Genomic DNA, 19,321 nt, shown 5'->3' with positions numbered 1-19,321 from the left:
ATATGTAACAAAGTAGCCATCGGATTAAAGTCTTCTAAAGAAATGTTATACATCATAAGAACTACAATCTCGCCATTGAGGATTTTCATATCAAATAATTTGGTGAGATAGAGTGACTCCAACATTAGAGCAAAAACTCGTGAAAAGAAGCAACTTCTAGTCACATTGTAGAGCAGGCATTAGAGATGTGACATGTAACAATGTAGCCATTGGATGCTCGTAAAGTGTTCTAAAGAAATATTATACATTACAAGAAGTACAATATCACCATTTGGAATTTTCAAATCTAATAAGGTTGGTGAGATAGAGTGACTCCAAGATTAGAGCACGTGCTTCATAAATTTCAAACCCATGAGATGTTGCTTCTAGTCACACTGTAACAGACATAGAGATATGTAACAATGTAACCATCCAATGCTCTACAATATCACCATTAGGATTTTTTAGATCCGATAAACTTGGTGAGATAGCATGTGCTTCCTAAATTGCAGATTTCATAAGAACAGGCTACCTTTAGTTGCGTTGTAGTATACATTAGAGATGTGATAAGTAACAACGTATCATTGATGCTCTTGAAGTGTTCTAAATAAATGTTGTACATTATAAGAACTACAATCTCACCATTGGGGATTTTGAGATCCGATAAGGGTGGGGAGATAGAGCAACTCCAAGATTAGAGCATGTGCTTCCTAAATTTCACAACTCATGAAAACAGGTTGCTTCTAGTCACAATATAGCACTGGTTTACAACTTTTATGAGAATGAGCTTACAGTTAAGCTTGTGACCCTGAGGTCATATGCAAACTGATGAGGCATCAAACATTCTAACAGCCACAAATTCCTCTCCACAACCATGAAGATTGGAGACATGCCCATGGAAAAGTAAAGTATAGCAGATTATGCTGTTAATTCGAAAATGACATGTTTGACTGCCATGTTGACAATATACAATTCAAACAAAAACAAGTGTTTTAATATGCAAATGCAAATGTGCAAGTAGGAAAATCGGGTGACTCAGCTGAACAGTGCCGCCTTCTTATTTCTCGAAGCAAGTTGCAATAGGTGCCCCATCATATGAAAAATGGGAAATTCCTATTAATTAGTTGTGGAGAAAGGAAGAGGGAAAGGCCATGATTAAAGTAAGGTATAAAGGGGGGAGGGGTAAATTAAGGAATAATGGAGGATAGGGGCACTAAAGAAGGAGGGACGTGAGATTGGGGAGGGGGGAGGGACCAAGCATTAAAGCAGGGGGGGAGACTACGCATTAAAGAGGAAAGAACATCTCAAGGGGGAGGGATAGGAGGGAGCATTTATAATACTATTATAAGGAAATGGGCATATAATATTACTTTATAGCTTAGTGGTACGGCTCACTCATGGGAAAAAGAAGTTTTTGGGTTCGAATCTTTTCTTCATTTGGGGAAGCCTCCCTTGGACGTAGGCTATGCATAAAATAAATCAAGCCATGTAGAGACATAGGTTACTCAATCCATAAATAAACAAATTAAGCTATAGAGAATCATTGCTTAATTAAAGCATAAATAAATCAAGCCATAGATAAACATCGCTTAATTAAGCCTCCATGTACCAAAATTAATAAATTAATGGTTGGAATAGGGGAGAGTGAATAGGAGAGAGTGATGCAATAGTATACTATCAAGTTGCCAGAAGTCTGAATATACGGGCAGGTGGTTGCCTGTGTTTGCAATGTCTACACTTGATGCTCCAGCTGCTATAAGTATCATGTCTCGCATTCCTTAGACCGAACAACCGATTGTCTGCCATGTCTTATGCCTCTCAACCCTTTCTTAAACGTTTTCAGATGTTGACGCTTCAGCATCCCAATTGTTGCACCCAAGAACCTCCAAGGAGCAGGACTCCAATCTCTAGCACAAGGTCAAGGCAAACATTTGAATTTCAAGAATTGTACAAAGGGAAGAATAAATTCTCTTTCAATCGACAAAGTTCGAAAAAGCATAACATCCATTTGAGACCAAAAAATGGAAATTCGGATTAATTAATTCCAAGGCCGCTCCTCCCACAAAATTTAGTTGAATGCCTATTTATTGAAGGCCTCCTAAGGTCCCCCAAAAATTATCCTTGGTTCCCATACCTTTGCTTCTTTGAACCCATCAGCTTCCTCTCTTCTAGCCTCTTCCCTTGCCCTTCTCATTCTTGCTCTATGCCCCCCTCTATGTGCGTGCGTGAGAGAGAGAGAGAGAGAGAGAGAGAGAGAGAGAGAGATTGCTCATTTTTTAACATAAAAACTCATTTGCATTCCACATGAGTAAGAATATAAATTCTTGAATTCCAAAACACCTAATATAAGATTCCAAATGGTATAATCAGAGTGTGTATATCAATGATGTGTCATCTGCCCTAACTCAAGGTGGGGAACATGCATGTGCATTCATAGTAGGGGTACTTTTCATTTTTCAAAGTACATTGGTAGAAATGGGTAGGGGAATTTTATTGGAGGGAGGGGATAAAGAATAGATTTAGATTATATATAGTTTATGGTCTTCCATGCCATACAAGAAATATATAGTGTTTCATGCATAGTGAAAATATATGGTTCAAGTTTTTAAATCATTGTGTATTTCTATGATTTATGTATACCATGTATCAAAATGTGCCATAAAAAATACTATCGAGTGAAGTATAGATAGATACGTACATATATAAAGATATATGAAAGTGTGCACAGTGGTCTACAAGTGTGTGTGACCATTAAGGATATTATTGAGCTTCAAGCAAGTGTGTGTCCAATTACAAATTGCAATTGTCTAGAGTTCAAGACTCAAATTTGGGTGTTGTATACAATGATGTGTGCGTGTACTATTTATGAAAATAATTGGGCTTCAAGCAAGGGCATGTTCAATCATAAATCTTAAGTCTCATCACAGCTTCCACAATGTTCTACATGGCAATGCAACCCCTTTCAATCAGTCTACATCAATGGAGTAACAGTTACAAATACAAGGATAGACCAATTGCAAACCTTCAGTGGTTGTCTGCATGCAAAATGACTGTCACCTACCCACATCCACCGATGGTAGGGTGGAGGTCTACACTCTAATCAAAGCTGCAGCCTCCATCCTTGACTATGAAGAATTGCCCCAATCTACAAACCTATATAATATACTTGCTCGCTTCCATCTCTTATGCAAACCCCACAACATGTCAGTTGCAAGAGCTTGCATAACATGTATTGCTTGCATTTTCTCCAATGATTGCAATAAACAATTTTGCAGTTGCTTACATGATACTTGCATTTGCTCTCTAATTTACATTTCCTCTCTCATCTACAATTATGCTTGCATTTGATTCCTCATTTACATTTCCTCTCTCATTTGCATTTGCTACTACAATTATGCAATTGTATTTTAAGCTTGGATGTCACCAGCATTATTTTTCTTTGCCAACGCATTTTCCATTACACTAATCCGATTCCTATTTGTTTGTTTGTGCGTTGTTTATAGCAATTGATTGCTATTTTGACTTCACGTCTCCTATTTTTAACAGAGAGTTTGTCACTGGCAAAAACTTGTTGCAAGCTTCTTTTGTTTTCTTTCACAAGAACTTCCGTACTCTGAAAATCAGGCCTGGAACTATTTTACATGTTGCACAGAAGAAAGAACCTTCACAACATAAGAGAAATATATGGCTGTCTCCTGACTCGTATTCAGCCTACTGAATAGAGGATTACCCTGTTGTGCCGTTATATCTTCAACTTATTTTGTAAAGGTAATATTTGTTGCTACTTGAAAGAAAGAAACTTTATCTAGCTGTGAAAACAATAACTGATAAGAAAAGTTGGAAGTAATTAAACAGTACTTTTGAAAGGCAAGATTATTCAGATAACACCTGGTGATGAACACTTAGTACCTATTCAGTCTCACAGTGGCCCTTCTGTGCTGACAACCCTTTGGGAACATTATCAAGCAATAGTGTATACTGATACAAAGTTATACATCCACATATCTGGAAAATCAAAAGAAGAAAATGAAACTTAAAGAATGATGTTTCTTCATGTCTCTATTACAAGATTTACAATAAACCGTATTGGACTTGCAAGACACTCCCTGGTTTTTGCTGCTTGGCAGAAAGAACCTTCAGCTTACTATGAGAGATCTATTGGTGTTAACATTTGAACAACCACCTGCCTTGGAAATAATTCAAAAGGTTTCAATTGTAACTCCAAATAGGTCTGACTTACCACTACAATTTCTTCCTGCACGTATGAAGGTACTAGATTTTGTGATATAGAGTACAAATTGGTCTAAAAATACATCAGTCTTCGATAGCAAGCTTCTCTTCCTCAACCTCAAAAGCCTTTCTTGCTCGTTTTAACTCTTCGTTCATAGCAAGCAGCTCCTTCACCCGGGCAAATTTACGAGCATCCTGCATTAATTCAGCTTGATTAAGAACAATGAATCTCTTTCTCTCTCTCTCTCTCTCTCTCTCTCTCTCTATCTATCTATCTATACATACACGCACACACACGCACCCCTCCCAAAAAGAAAGAAAAAACAAAAAACAAAAAAGAATGGATGCAAGCACTTTCCAGAGATAAAGATGACTACCTTGGATGTGCCTTGGTTGTTAGCCATGGGTACCAAAGATTAGAAAGATACAAAGATGAGACGCAAAAACCTTCTTTCAAAACTTAAACCCTAGAACAATGAGGTCAAGTAATAAAGCGATATCTTAAGTAGAATTCAAGATAAATGAAATTTTGACTTGTGTCCACAATGAAATTAGCAAAGGAATTTAGGATGACTAAATTAGCAAATTGAATGTCACACAGCTCATTTGTTCTTATATGAAATCAAGTCAATTCCAGCATGAAAGCCAGAACCAGAGAGCATCTCTAATTCTATCCACTATGTTTCCAAAGAATGTCTTCCACATGTACCATTTGCATATTCATTTGTCACCATGAGGCCCAACCTTGCTCCATCTATGAAATACTGCCAGCAATCTACTTCCTCAGTTTAGAAGTGATCAATTTCCAGAGTTCTAGTTGATAGCAAATCCCATTTCACCTCAGCTTTAAAATCAAGATTTCTGGGACCTCTAAGAGGCAGCTGTATAAGTTGTACAGTACCCCTGCCCCCCACACCTACATTGACATCGCTCTGATTATGCTCTCCACAATCCAACCCCCCACGAGCGAACTCTATAAGTACTCTACTTGTGAAATGCCCAACAGACCCGTATGAAGCAGTCCTACATTCTGAGGAAATTCGTCTGTCTTTTAAATAATTTTATTGGCTTCCCAAATCCTTTTCCACCTCAAAATAATTTTTTAAAGTTTCAAAACTCTTAAATCAATTTTTGAATATCTTTCTTAGATTCTGAATAGTTTTGAACGAAGTTCTCAACTCCAGATTTTTTTACAGAATGTAGTAATATAATCGATTAAACCAGCAATTACAGCAAGGTTCTGTCATGTCCAGATCATCGAGTGTGAGGCCATGCTACAATGGTATGAAGAACACTAGATGTGGGCCGAGAAAAATAGGACTATGCTCCACCAAGGCTTGGATACTACTGGAGACACTCAACTGGAGAAGAGAAACACCTCTCCCATAGATGGCGGCCTCCTAACTGTGGTCACCCTCTAAAGCCAAGCTTGGATCCAATCACGAACATGGCTCCTGGTAGGCACCAGTGCTCTGTCCTAAAGGGACTGTACAGCAATCTTCACCTGTTGTTTGTCCTCCGGAGAAAGTGTAATCCGAATGACTACAGGAGTCAAGGGAGCTACCCTGAGAGCCCCACTTGCCAGACCAAAAAAGATCACCACCAAGATTGCGTCCCCTGTACCAAAAACAGAAACTGCACATTGCTAGTCAAGAGGAATAGACAGGGGAAAGGAGGGAAAGGAGGGATGGAAAAGGGGAAAAAATGGGGGTTTCTGCAAAGAACAGAAGTAGAAAACCCAAACAAGGGAAGAGTACGAAACCTGCTCACTTCTCCCTCCAGGCCCCCCCCCCCTTTCCATCATCTGCTCCCTCCCACCTTCAGCACATAGTCGTGTGCTTCTGCCGCTTGTAGTCACGCCCCTTTGCCTTGTAGGTCCCGCGGTTCCTTCTCTGGTAGCTACTGAGCCTGCTACCCCCCTGGCTGGTTTGCTGTTGCACCTGTTCTTGGGCCTTTGTTCCCCCCTTGTCTGGCTGTAGTTGCTAGGAGAGCTCCTCCTCACTGTTGTGGCTAGCTCAATCTAACTTGTCTGGCAGCTAGACCCTGGTGGGGCTGAAGCAGGACAGGCAGGGAGGAGGGGGAGGGCTAGCACAGGGAGAGCCCACTCACAGAGCCTCACCCACTCTCTCCATCTTTGAAGTGTTCTTTTTCTTATTTGGGCAATCTATAGCGGAGTGCCCAAAGAGTCTACAAATGCAACACTATTCCTATCTCCTACAATCTCAATCCTCTGCCTAAAAAGGGAGCCATCTAAACGCTGAAGCAGAATGTGGCCCTCAATGCCAAGACAAGGACCCTAACACGTGGCACCCCATCCATCCTAAATGTCCCTGTCGCTGAAGAGGGAAAATCCAAGACGACGTGATATCTCACTAACCACACCAAATAAAGACAATAGCACCCCATCCATCCTAAATTTCCCTGTTGCTGAAGAGGGGAAATCCAAGACGTGATGATATCTGACTAACCACACCAAATAAAGACAATGGTACACCTTAGGAAGTGAAAGGAGCCTCAATTGGATTGAAACCTAAGGAACAGGGAGTAGGCCCATGAGTGTGAATTTTCAGACTTCATACATGCATCTCAATAGAGAGCTGCAATCAAAATTGTAGAAAATTAAAACGGCTCTACTAACTACCTCGGTAGAAAACCCAAGTTATTCATGATCGCCACGTCTAGTCCATTGCTATCTTTAAGTTTTTCCATGTCCACCATTGGGTTCTCCTTGATAAATTCTGCTACCCCTTCCACAATTGGTGCACTAATTCTTGATGAGAATTGTCCTTCCCAGGTGATGCTTAACTAAGCAATTATAACAACGCATCAGAATTTAACTGCCACTATGTGCCAGTGAGAAAACATGGTGGGAGGGAAGGCAATGTGCAGCTAATGAAGATGAAATTTCTGGATTATGGAAGTGTTGAAATCATCATCGTCCATCACAAAGAGACAATTGGGCATCAGGCACACCAAGTTGGAGGGTACAGCCTACAGACTTTAGGAAGTAGTCAAAAAGTAGGTCTCCCATTCCTTACTTTATCTCAGCTTCCAATTCCATCCATTTAGATCCACTCTCACAACTGGTATTGAAACTGGTGATTCACTTGTGGCTCGCCTTCAATCGAGCATTTGTAGCTGAATTTTATAGACTAGCATTTTTAGATGAAGTACACAACAGCAAGTGTGGATCAGCTCACCAATGTCGTTCGACCTTAAACCTATAAGAAAACAAGGAGGCTTGCTAGATCATAGTGCCCTCCATGCTATAGTGATCATCGTAAGGCTTACAAGATTTGGAATACTGGACCATCACCTAATTCTTTAGTATACAATTAGCAACAGGTGTTGGTACTCTTCAATGTGAGTCATACTTTAATGACAACCCTTGAAAATATAATTGATATGAAAAATATGAGGAAGCCAAAGATGCTCCCAAGTGACAAGAAGTCATGCAAGAGGAGTGTGATAGAATCATACAAAATAAGAGTTGGAAACTAGTAAACTTACCACCAAACAGAACTTCCATTGGCAACACTTCGGTTTATTGCATTGAAGCCAAGAGTGATGGAAGTATTGAAAAATACAAAGCCACACTAGTAGCAAATGGTTATGCCGAAAGGAAAGTATGTGCGAGTTTGGAGATGGAGAAAGCTTAAAAAAGTGGAATTGAGCTGACTTGAGATTGTAGGAATGAGATACAAGTGGGCTATTAACATGATAAAAACCCAAAACCCTAGGGTGAGCCTTGCATGAGTCAAAAATGACTATCCACTAACCCGACCCCTAGCTGTAGTTAGGGGGAAACCTTAGAAGGAAAAAGTGCCCCTAAACCTCCTAACTAACGAATACATTGGCCATTGTCTTAAATATTACAATATTTCCAACACCCCCTTGCGGTGACCATCTCCTAGTGTGCAAGGAGTGATCTCAATCACAAATGAAAGTAAGCCAAAGCTTCAAAATTTTCTCTGGAGAGGGCCTTGGTGAAAGACCTGCAATGTTCTGATGTGTAGGATAGTAGATCAAATGGATCTATCTTTGCATGTAACCTCTCTCTGATATAATGATAATGAATCTCAATTGTTTTGTGCATGCATGAAACACATGATTCCATGCCACATTAATAGCACTCTGCTTGTCATAGGAGTAGATGCCTACATGCCGCCACGAAGATCTCCCATCAATCTCCTGAGCCATAAACATTCAACTGTAGTTGTGAAAGCTGCCATGTACTCAGCTTCACAAGATGAAGTTGCAATTGTGGATTGTCTCTTGCTCAACCTAGAAATGGATGAACTGCCAATAAGAAGCGATTTCCACTGGCAGAATGTTAGTGTCATAATCACCAGCCCAATCTGAGTCACTGAAAGCATACTAGTCAAAGTCACCCCTTGGCATAGAACAGACCAAGAACTGAGCACCCTGCAAATATCTGAAAACATGCTTAATAACACACCAATGCTATCTTTGGGGGGGGCGGGGGGTGGACACACACACACCAATGCTATGTCTTTGGGCTGTGCATCTGAAAACCAACAGCTGACTCGCATACACTTCTTCCTGCAAGGAACAAGTCGACCAGCAGTGTTTATGGCTCAAAATCTGCTGTTGAAGACCTGTTATTCGTAGTCCAGCTGACAAAAAGCTCCAAGAGCCCTCCACATGCAAAACCTGAGGCGGCTCCGTCAAAAAAGAGCTTGGACAGCAACTTTTTCACAATGAAATTTGACCTTGAGATAGAAATTGTTCTCAAGGGCATAGGAGGTGAGGGGAGGTGTGTGAGAGCAAGGGCAGCCTACTCTAGTACCAAATCTGAGAGTTTGGAGATGGAGAAACTAAAAAACAGGGAGCTAAGCTGAATTTAGATTGCAAGAAGGAGATGCAAGAGGGCTATCAACATGATAAAGCCCCAAAACCCTAGAGTGATCCTATGGTGAGTCAAAACTGACTGTACTACTAACTCAACGACTATTGTGGTGGCAGTTTGGGGGGGAGAGGGGGGGGGGGGGGGGGCGGGGACCTTAGAAGCACAGTATTTCCAACAAAGCATAGATTACGATGAGACCTTTCACCTCTAGCAAAACATTATACAATTAGATTGATTGTAGCCATCGTGTGTGCATGCATGCGTGTGTGTGTGTGTGTGTGTGTGTGTGTGTATGTGTGTACACACACATTTTTACCCCCAAAAAAAATTGTGTATGTACATAGACACACACACACACATATATATATATGCATCTAGTTAAGGAGAATCCTTAAATCGAGGTATTAAATTATGCTTTATGTGTAACGTGTTCTCCTTTTAAAAAATCTATGAACTATTGACCTCTAATGGAAAAAAGAACCTTCAACTCCCTTTGATTTCTAGTCATCCATTAACATTACACGTTAAGCACAATGATTATTTGCAATAACCAACCAAAGGGATGAGCAAGTGGCAAGCAAATTTTCTCAAAACCTAATGTGTACACCATGGAGGAGGTTACTTCATGTGGAGCATCTCAAAACCCAATATATACATCATGGGGGAGATAAAACGTTAAATTCAAAATTGAAAATTACACTTCATGTGGAGCTCACTTATTTGAACAAATGCAAAAGAAACTAATATTCTAAGGCGTGGATAACAAACTGCAAAACAAGAGAGGTTTATGAACGTTTGATTGGCACACCTTTCGTACAAGAAACATAAGATCTTCTGTTGTAAGCTTGCCCCTTCTTGAGGCTATATCTTGTGCCTTGTGAACCTGCCAACAATTTTGAAGTATATCAAATCTTTAAACTTGCAGACAAGATTTGTACCATATGTTGTGTTAACACCATCCTACATATGAGTGCTAGTCAAGAGTAGATCCTAGTAGCTCAATGATTCACATTACCATAATAGCTCATTAACTAGGATTAACATTAGGTCAAGCCCATTTCATATCATAGAAGTATTAGGAGGATTGATGAATATAGGCACGGAAAGTTGAAACAACAAAGATTGAGTTAAACTAAACAATTCTCCCATATGAATACAATATATACTTTTGTAAGACTAGAATATGTCCAATCGTACAAATTCATATTTTGTTGTTCTAAAGTCCAAAATTCTATGAATACAATGCCTTACATCAGGATGCTCTGTGATAGGTTCCACGTGCCTCAACATCTATAGCGCAAGTTAAGAAGAGTGTGTCCCATTTGCATTGGCTAGCTCTAAAACAAGCATAAGCCCTAGAGACTAGAGAGAAAGAAGATGTATTAACATCTTCTCGAGGCCTCACAGGCCTATGAGACAAAGTATACTAAAAACTAGTATCTCATACAAGCCACCATGGGCTGATGCAAGGGCTCGCTAGGGCCCTTGCTGAGTGCTATACAGAGAGAGAGAGAGAGAGAGAGAGAGAGAGAGAGAGAAACATGTATTAACGTCTGCAGGAGACCTATGAGACAAAGTACAAAAACCAAAAAGTCTCATACAAGCCACCATGGGCTGAAGCAAAGGGCTCACTAAGGCCCTTGCTGAAAGCTGAAGTGCTAAACTAGTAAGCAAAATAGCAAAAGAGTATCAGGTGCTTAGAGCTAATGCTCCTAGTTTGCTGAGGATGATATGAGGAATACATCATCTATGTACAGCAGTATCTGCACCATCAGGTCTGCCAGAATTGAACCCTCTCTGCCTAGGCGATCAACAAAGGATGTAATCTCATCGATATAAAGCCCGAAGAGAGTCGGTGAGAGGGGGCAGCCTTGCTTCACTCTGATAGTGTTCTCAACCAAATCTAATAGACCTCTTGGGGCACCTACGCTCCCTTTGACGGACTCATATAAACTCATAACCCCCAGATCATGATCTCTGGACAGCCATCTCTATGGCCAACACTACTGCTGCACTCCCTGCCAAAGGTCTGTTGCAGGCCATATGCCTGCTCACCAACCTGCTCATCAGCCTTGCCACCCACGCACCTATGCCTCAGGATAACTCTGCCATGTGTCGCCATCCATATCGCCTCCTGGCCCATGCTCCAAGCCCTGATAAGCTATCACAGGCTGCGCATATGATGACGCCACCATCTTACCTTGTCTCTGAACCTCCATCAGCCACTGATCTACTCCTGGTATGTCTCTTTTCTTTGTCTGATCCTTGCCCACATAACAGCCATGATGGTGCCCATGTGGCAGTCTCTTAAACCCCAGGTTCACCCCCCAATGCTCTCCTCATATGGGGGCTCACAGACAAGGAGTTGACCTCTATATTTCCAAGTTCCAACAAAGGGGTGATGACCTCGATCTCATAGTGCACAAGGCATCTGAAAGCAAAGTGCTCCTCTAACTCAATCCTTGTAGATCACACAGGGTGCATATGCGGCCCTCTCTAGGTATGTCCTCAGCCTATCCAGTCTCAATGCGCAACTGCTCCCGAAGTATGCATGAAACTGCGTCCAAAAGTAGTTCAACAGCTACAAATTTCACAGCGCAAGATCAGCCTTCAAAAAGCTGTCTTGTAGGCTGTTTGAGCTCCAAACAAAGTCGCAGTTCTGTACAGCAGCAGTACGCAGCTGGGAGAGGCACAATGCTGTGAATCAACTTAGAACAGCTGCAGGAAGAGTTGCACTGGCTGGAAACAGCAGCAAAAAATTCCAAACTGCTCCAAATGCAGTCACACTAACAGAAGCAGGTCTAGGATGCTCCAAACAAGATCACACAGCTAGGAAATGCACCAGAGGAGCTCTATAGCGGGAGATAGACTATCCTCACTCTCTCTCCTGCTCAATACTAACTGCAACTGCAAGATGCTGCACTCAATACACAAAGTGATGCTGTGGATGTGAGAGAGAATCAGAGGGAGAAAGAAAGAAAAAAGTCTATTAATGTCCACGGAGACTCGATCTCTGTATGCACGCAATAACCAACAAGAAGGGTCCAAACGACCCATCAATAGGCAACATGAACAGATTTATTATTTGCAGCAAGCAGTCAGAGAGTTAAGGCTTGAGCTGGCAGAAGTAAAAGCCCGACTTCAAGTTCTAGGGGGACCTGGCAAGTAAGTAATTGCTGAGGTTGTGAACTCATGTAAGAATTTTCCTCCTACTCCTCAACTAGTCTCTACAGTCAAAGATTTGGTTCATACTGAAGTACAATCAAGAAAGAAAGAAGTGATTGAGGAGTTCAACACAAAGGCAAACAAGACTAATATCCCAGAAGAGATCAAAGAACACGAAGCCAAACGCGATAATGCATTGAAGATTGGAGTGGGGGGGCTTCCCTGAAGGATGATTCAAAGATGAGGACTCTTTCAGTGAGACTTTAGCATATGTCAAAGCAGCCATGCCTAATATTGAATGGAGAGTTGATGATGATAATGATGATGATGATGATGATGACGACGGAGCAACTAATATCTGGCACTCCAGAGGACATGCTATCCTTACACTTAAGTCATGAGATTTACGAATCAAGCTTCTTCGACAATCTTACAAGTTGAAAGGGAACAAGATATGGATAGCGGAGAAACTTACACGAGCTCAATTGAAAAATAAGGCAACGGAATTAGCTAAAGTCAAGGCTGCTAGGAAGGATGGAAAATGGGCAATTTTCCATGAAGGCATAGCACTAATCAAAGAGTTTAAAAGACTCTCAGTCTTAAACTGATGTATGCCTAATTACTCTTTCAGACTATTATGTAGGTACTCTAAATTTGGAGGAGAGGGTAGGCCATTCCATATTGGCTATTTCTGTAGAACCCCCCGGGTTGGGCTGGGGGTTTAGCCCAACTCAGGGTTAGAGAACTCGGAGCTTGCTGCGAAGTGAGAAGGGAGAGCGGGAGCAAAGAACAAGTGATCAAGGAAGGACTTTCGGAGATGTGAAGTGAAGGAGAAGCTGCTGTTGGCGGCAGCGCTGCTTGTGGCGTTGTTGACTTTTTGGCTGCCTACTAGCGGTGCAGCTAGCTAATTAGCTGGCTAGCTAGCTACGTTGTTAGCTGCAGCTAAGGCAGCAGGCAAAGGAAGCGGAGTGACGGACGGGCAGATGAGCAACGAAGCAAGCGGGCAGATGAGCAACGAAGCAAGCGGGCAGACGGGCGATGAAGCAGGCGGGCGACGTGAGAGAGAGAGAGAGAGAGAGAGAGAGAGAGAGAGAGAGAGAGAGAGTAGTGGACCTCAAAAGAGGAAATAGATACAATTGAATAATGCATGCCCAAAGGGCTGAATACAACTGCATGAAGGGGCTAAAACCCTCACTGCAAAACTGGAAAGACAAGACTACCTAGAGGAGGTGTATCCTCAATGACCAGCCTCCTCCTATCCCAACCTGCTGCTGTTGCTGAATAGCATGCTGACGTGGCAGTCGCCTGGCTGCATGGCAGGCATTGACACCAGCTACCGGGTGTACTCCTGCGCTGTCTGCGTGGCAGTCAGCATGGCTACCGGGCCCAGCTGTGGATACCTTTGACATCCCCCTCTGTTGAAACTCAAAGTAGGGTAGAGAGAAAGCCACCTTGTATGCTGCAAGGAGGTTTGAATAGTCTGCGAAAAAATCGCCTCCACCCATGGGGCTTCGTGGGAGCCCCTGTGCTTGAACTTGACTGCGTACAAATGTTGTCAATTGCATGTTCCTCTTTTGAACCGATAAAGTAAAATCTGCTCCGGTTCTTGGTCTCATCAACAACTTCAGGCTGCTCCACATCTGGTACTGTGGTTAGTGCCGGACCCACATATGGTTTGAGCCACGACACATGAAATACTGGGTGCATCGTCCATGTCGAAGGTAACTGCAACTTCAAAGCCATGTCATTCACCACCTTGATGATTGGAAAGGGTCCAAAACTCCAATGAGAAAGATTCAGGCACTCCTTCCAATTTGCTTGAGGCGTTTCTTCATGATCCGCAGATAGACCCATTGCCCTTCCTTTTAACTTAGGTCACACCTGTGCTTGTTGGCTTGCGTTCGGTAGGCCTCCTGGGCTTTGGCAATGTGATCCTTTATTGACCCCATGATCTGCTCATAGATCTCTATTTTGTATACCTTCTCGGATGTCCTGGTGAGAAGGGACCTGAACTTCTTACCGAAAGTTGCTTCATAGGGAGTCCGACCCACGCTGGAAGAATGGGTGCCGTTCAGGATCCCTTGAACTAGGGGTAAGTATTGTTCCAAGCAAGACTAAGCATGCGCAACATAGCATTTCAGAATATCAAATGATAGCTTGTTGTAAACTTCTCACTCACCATCTGAACTGCTAGAGAAACTTAGCTTGGTGCCAAAGTTGTCAAACAAGGCTCTCCAAAAATGACCGGTAAACTTGGAATCCATGTCGGACACAATGATACGGGGCATGCCACACATGGGATACCACCATCTGAGAAATAAACGAGCTATGTCTTGTGCGTCGATAGTACCTTTGCATGGAATTAGAATGACAAACTTGCTAAACTTGTCCACAATGGTCAGGCACATGGTGGTCCTGGTACCAATAGCCGGTGGAAGGTTTGTAACAAAATCCATGCTAATCTCCTCCAAGGGTTGGCTCGAAATCTCGAGGCGCTGGACTAATCCTGATAGCTTCCCGTGAGATACCTCCACTTGCTGGCACACCTGGCAAAGACACATATTGATGAACATCACTGCATAAATGAGGCCATAAAAACTTGCACTCTATCTTCTCGAGAGTGCCTGCAACGCCTCTATCCGCCTACTGGAGAATCGTGCATATAATGGAGTATGGTAGCACGGTATGAGGGCAACACACAAAGTTGTCCTTTGAAGAAGTTCTTATAGTCTGGGCGAAGTTCGAACTAGTGCCACCATCGGGCTCCCAAGATGATGTCCACTGCTTGAGTTGGTGCGACCTTGAAAGTACAGGTATCTTTCCATCCTCCTATCTTTAGAGTGGCACCTGAGGCCACCTTGTTGCTCTCCGCCTGCTGTCCTATGAATGCCCCATTCACGGCGATGGAACTATCATATCCCAACTTGACTCTCCTTTGCCTTAGAGGCAATTGTACCGTTGGAATTTCTATTACCAAGCTTGAGAGTCGCTATCGAGCATTGTCTATGTGAACTCAAGGTCAAGTATTGCCCAACAACAACTTGTTACCTTGTCCCCCCACTCCTCCCTCCCTAGACGACACCAAACCTCTCATGGCTCCCCAAACTACATCTTCTTCACTTTCCATCACCGATAATATCAAACAGGCAACCCTGAAGCTACACAATGGCCAAGCCAAAGATCATGAGAGGCTATGCACTACATACGTTACATATGGAATAGTCCCCTAGTCCCGATCATAGAAAAGCTATTTAACCAAGCAGTTTGCACAGGTTTCCCTCACACCTGGCCCTTAACACCATCATCCCAATCCAAAAGGCAAGAGATCCCATGCGTCCAAAAAACTACAAGACCATGATTGGGCATGTCATGTCCAAGATTTATGTCTCAGTACTTCACACTCAAGTTAGTCAATTTGCAGAGCACAAGGGATTCAGATCTGTGGGACAGGCAAGCTTTTGGGCAAACCAAGCAACAATGGACCGCATCTTCACTCTGAGAGATGTCACTGAGGAGACCAAGGCATGGATTGAAGTGTCTATATGGACTTCTGCAAGGATTTTAACACGGTGCCATGAGCCCAACTACTTAGGCGATTACATGATATATAGGGTACAATCGGGACATCATTTAGGCGATTTGGATACGCTATTATTTAGATGACCGGGTGGGCACAAGAGATCATTGAGCACGATGGGATCAAATAGGATTCCCCTTTCTCACCGACATACATTGATGAGCTCAAGTCATTCCTCACGACACTAGGCAAAGCAAGGTCAACATGATCTCTCATCCCAATGCTATTGTATGAAGATGATGTGGTTAACCCTTCTCAGTTGAGAGTCCCTAGCAACACTTGGAGGCACTTTAGACTTTCTGTGACGCACATGATCTGAAGATCGACCTTGAGAAAACCAAGGTAATGATTTTCAACATGTCTCGGGCAGCTGCTTATCGAGAGCACTTTCGATGCTGTCTTATAGATACTTGGGAGTTACACAAATACAAAATGCAAAGATGGCTTTTATCTACACTAAGCATAGCAAGAATCTCACAAATGTATATCATTAAAAAGTTGGCATTTGTATGTACACAAATTGATGCAGCAAGCTAAATTCTAGTGGAAAGTAGATAACGGTCCATGTGGTTTACTTGTTATTCAGACAGACATAAAAATACACATTCTACCCAATTTCTGTGATCTATGCATGCATAGGATGTCATAGCATTTAGCCTATCTATGCTTGAAAGGTTAAATGGAACGTAGAACATGATACAAATAAATGGACAATTTATATTTTACTAATATCGCAAGCACCATAACTACATATAGATAGTTGAAAGATATTGTTTAACAGACACTTACCATCTCTGTAACATATTCAACTAGTATGTCTTCAACCAACGCCACAGTTTCAGGTATCGGCTGCAAAAATATCAGCCAAAAAGGACCACAAGGTTGATCAACATTCGCTATTTTTCAACTCACCCTAGAAGCTCAGCAAATTCATGCTCTTAATACATTTCATTATAAACGTGAGAAAATTTGGTCAACGGTAAAGTCCAACAATTAAGGATGCGGATGAATTGCTAGAAGTAGTAGCAAACAAGAAGCCCATTTAGTAAAGACTCCGAACAAAAAGTTTGGTTATGAAAATCGGCATGGTGATTGCAATCAAAGTAATGATGTGAGTCACACCACATCCACTAGTCAAAGGAATATCAAATGGTACATTTGTACTATGCGGATAAAGGACATCTGCCAACAATTGTGCTGGAACAAGGAATTGCATGACTGACCTTCCGAACCCCTTCCAAGTCTAGCAAATAATAGCTTCTTCCTACTCGTCCGCCTCCTAGCTTGCTCCCCTCTTCCTCTTCCTAACCTAAGTTTTCACACTTCTCTCACTTTTTCTTTAAGGAGCAATGCTCTACTTCTCAATTTAAGGCGCTTGTGGGTTTGTTGTTGTAGGAAGAACAGACAATCTAGGATCCCAGTCTTCGGAAGGCCTCCATAGACAACCTTTTTGGCGTCCCTAGTAAACTTGTACCCAAGTTGAATGGCATGTCTTGCCCTACTAGCTATGCACTATTCACCATAGCACAGAGGAAATCAAGAAATTTAGAAAGGTAAAGCCAAGGATTATGAAAGTATTCAAGCAAAACTCATGCCCATGGTCGAAGAATATGTGCTCCTATCCTAGCCAAGCTCACTAATAAGACACATGCATGCATGCGTACACACACACACACACACACACACACACACACACACACACACACACAAGGGTTTTCCTAATTCGTGAACCTTCAATATCATCATCCAGATCCACGAGGCAAGGGACCGCATGGATGCAAGTACTAAAGGTACCATCACGGTTGGCCAATTGATGTACAATTTCTATGGGTCAGCAAGAGGGCTACACTTGAGACTATGTACTCTTTGTGACACAATGTAGAGATAGAGGAGCATGTTCTGATGCAACGCCGCAAATACTATGAGATCCGGGGAGATATTGTACATTTTCCAATCAGGAATGTAATATAACCTTGGATGGGTCTATCGACACTAAGTCCTTAGAAAGATGAAAATGTATATAAATGTAAAATGTGATTTGTTATAAGTGTGTTTATTTTAAGTGTGGTCAAGGCAAGGTCTTCGATGTTGGGTTTTGAGATGACTAGATGGTTTGATGCATATTCATGTCTAGGACTATAGGATTAGTCATGTGCCTAAGGGCAAAGAAATGAGTAGTGTACTAACTGTGAAATCCTAGAGGACATGAAAGGGAAAATTGACATATGCATGACAAGTGGCAAGCAAACCACTTTGGCAAAAGTAAACCATCTAGGATTAAGGAACGATGTGATGAGCTGTCCATGAAATGAATTGAAGAGATTTTGGGATGCAAAAAAATCCCTCGCGCAGTGTCACATCACTTATAAATAAACACTCTCATTTTGCTTCAACCATGGCATAGATTTTTTATCTACTCTTAAATTGTTACCATGACAATAAATAGAAAATAGCACTTACATCTGGGTCATCTCCAAATCCATACATCATCAGTCTTACTGCTCAAAACAAATAAACAAGTCCAATCAGCATCTCCGTATTTGCTGTGATCTGACTTATTATTAATAAAAATTACATGTGGACGGTTAGTCATCATCAATTCACAAACATCCTGTAATGGAGGGCTTTGTTACAGAAGTAATGGAAGGCCTCTCACGGACGACAAGATAGCTCATTGGTTCTTCTCGATGTTCTGAAAAAGCCTGAATTCACCATTGTCGTTCTCTGGCTACGTTATTGTGTACTAATCCCTACTTGGAACAGGTATGCTGGCGTTCAACAACACATTTATGGCTAGAAGAGGGCTACAATCCTAATGACTGAAGAAAAACTTAAAATCAACCGATGCCGATTTACCAAAAAGAAAAACTTACAATCCCTAGTGAAGATGCCACGCTTGCGCTTGGATGAGGTCTCTGATGGTGCTAAACCGGACTTCCCCTTTGCACTATGTCCTACTGCACCCCCAGCAACAGTCGCTGCAGCAGCTGAAGATGCAACAGCCATCGAGACGTCGCCTCCTTCTCTTTCGTACCTACAAGAGTGCACAAGTTTAGTGGTAAAGCAAGCGTTTTTGAATGCTTAGACAAGGCGCACGTGTGTATGTGCCAGTCCTAAGTTCAAGCCCTAGAGGCGGCTCAGGGTTTTTGTCTTCGTATGGTGGCCCTCTTGGCACTTTCAATTTCAGTGGCATGTTTCATTCCATGGGGGATGGTGCATATGATCTACATGGACACAAAATTAGGCAAAGAGATGAAGGTACGTGCGGCACCAATGTGAGCGTGGCACAACAACAACAAAAAAGAGTTGGTTAGGGCAACCCATCGCTTTGTCTCGATCACCCCGAATAGGGGCTCTCTTGGCATTTTCAGTTTCAGTTCAACACAAAGAAACAAGGCCGCAAAGCCACTAAGGCTCTCCTTAAGGATAAATTATGATAGGCTAGTGTTTTAATGTGATTTGTGTATGTATACACTGGATTGGTCTGACCAATATGTTTG

The 19,321-nt window shown here is 42.1% G+C and overlaps 1 protein-coding gene across 2 annotated transcripts; it reads right to left on the bottom strand.

Moving 5' to 3' along the window:
* Nucleotides 1–1,572: 1,572 nt before the first annotated feature.
* On the bottom strand, nt 1,573–19,044 carry TAF13 (TBP-associated factor 13). 2 transcript variants are annotated; one of them, XR_015540667.1, is made up of 7 exons: nt 18,695–19,044; nt 18,282–18,319; nt 16,611–16,670; nt 9,888–9,962; nt 4,220–4,404; nt 3,889–3,984; nt 1,573–1,886 (listed from the first exon to the last, which is right to left on the bottom strand). XR_015540667.1 is itself a non-coding variant. In XM_087371898.1 (5 exons), exons 1-5 carry the CDS (start codon nt 18,825–18,827, stop codon nt 4,294–4,296), a joined length of 417 nt encoding a protein of 138 aa, XP_087228024.1. In that variant the 5' UTR covers nt 18,828–19,043; the 3' UTR covers nt 3,996–4,293. The 2 variants fall into 2 exon arrangements, 1 of the variants encoding a protein (XP_087228024.1); XM_087371898.1 differs by lacking the exons at nt 1,573–1,886; nt 3,889–3,984 and having other exon boundaries at nt 3,996–4,404; nt 18,695–19,043.
* Nucleotides 19,045–19,321: the final 277 nt, after the last annotated feature.

This window comes from Dipteris shenzhenensis, chromosome 33 (assembly GCF_047967505.1).
Source record: "Dipteris shenzhenensis isolate YYH24624 ecotype China chromosome 33, Dip_SZ_1.0, whole genome shotgun sequence".
In the NCBI taxonomy this organism is placed as follows: Eukaryota; Viridiplantae; Streptophyta; class Polypodiopsida; order Gleicheniales; family Dipteridaceae; genus Dipteris; species Dipteris shenzhenensis.
This window is presented reverse-complemented; position numbering and strand designations above follow the sequence as displayed.

Coding starts and splice junctions, on each gene's coding strand:
- TAF13 (XM_087371898.1), bottom strand. CDS start 18,827: ATGGCTGTTGCATCTTCAGCTGCTGCAGCGACTGTTGCTGGGGGTGCA. Junction 9,963..16,610: donor TTGAATATGTTACAGAGATG/GTAAGTGTCTGT, acceptor AATTGTTGGCAG/GTTCACAAGGCACAAGATAT. Junction 4,405..9,887: donor TTATGTTTCTTGTACGAAAG/GTGTGCCAATCA, acceptor GAATTAATGCAG/GATGCTCGTAAATTTGCCCG.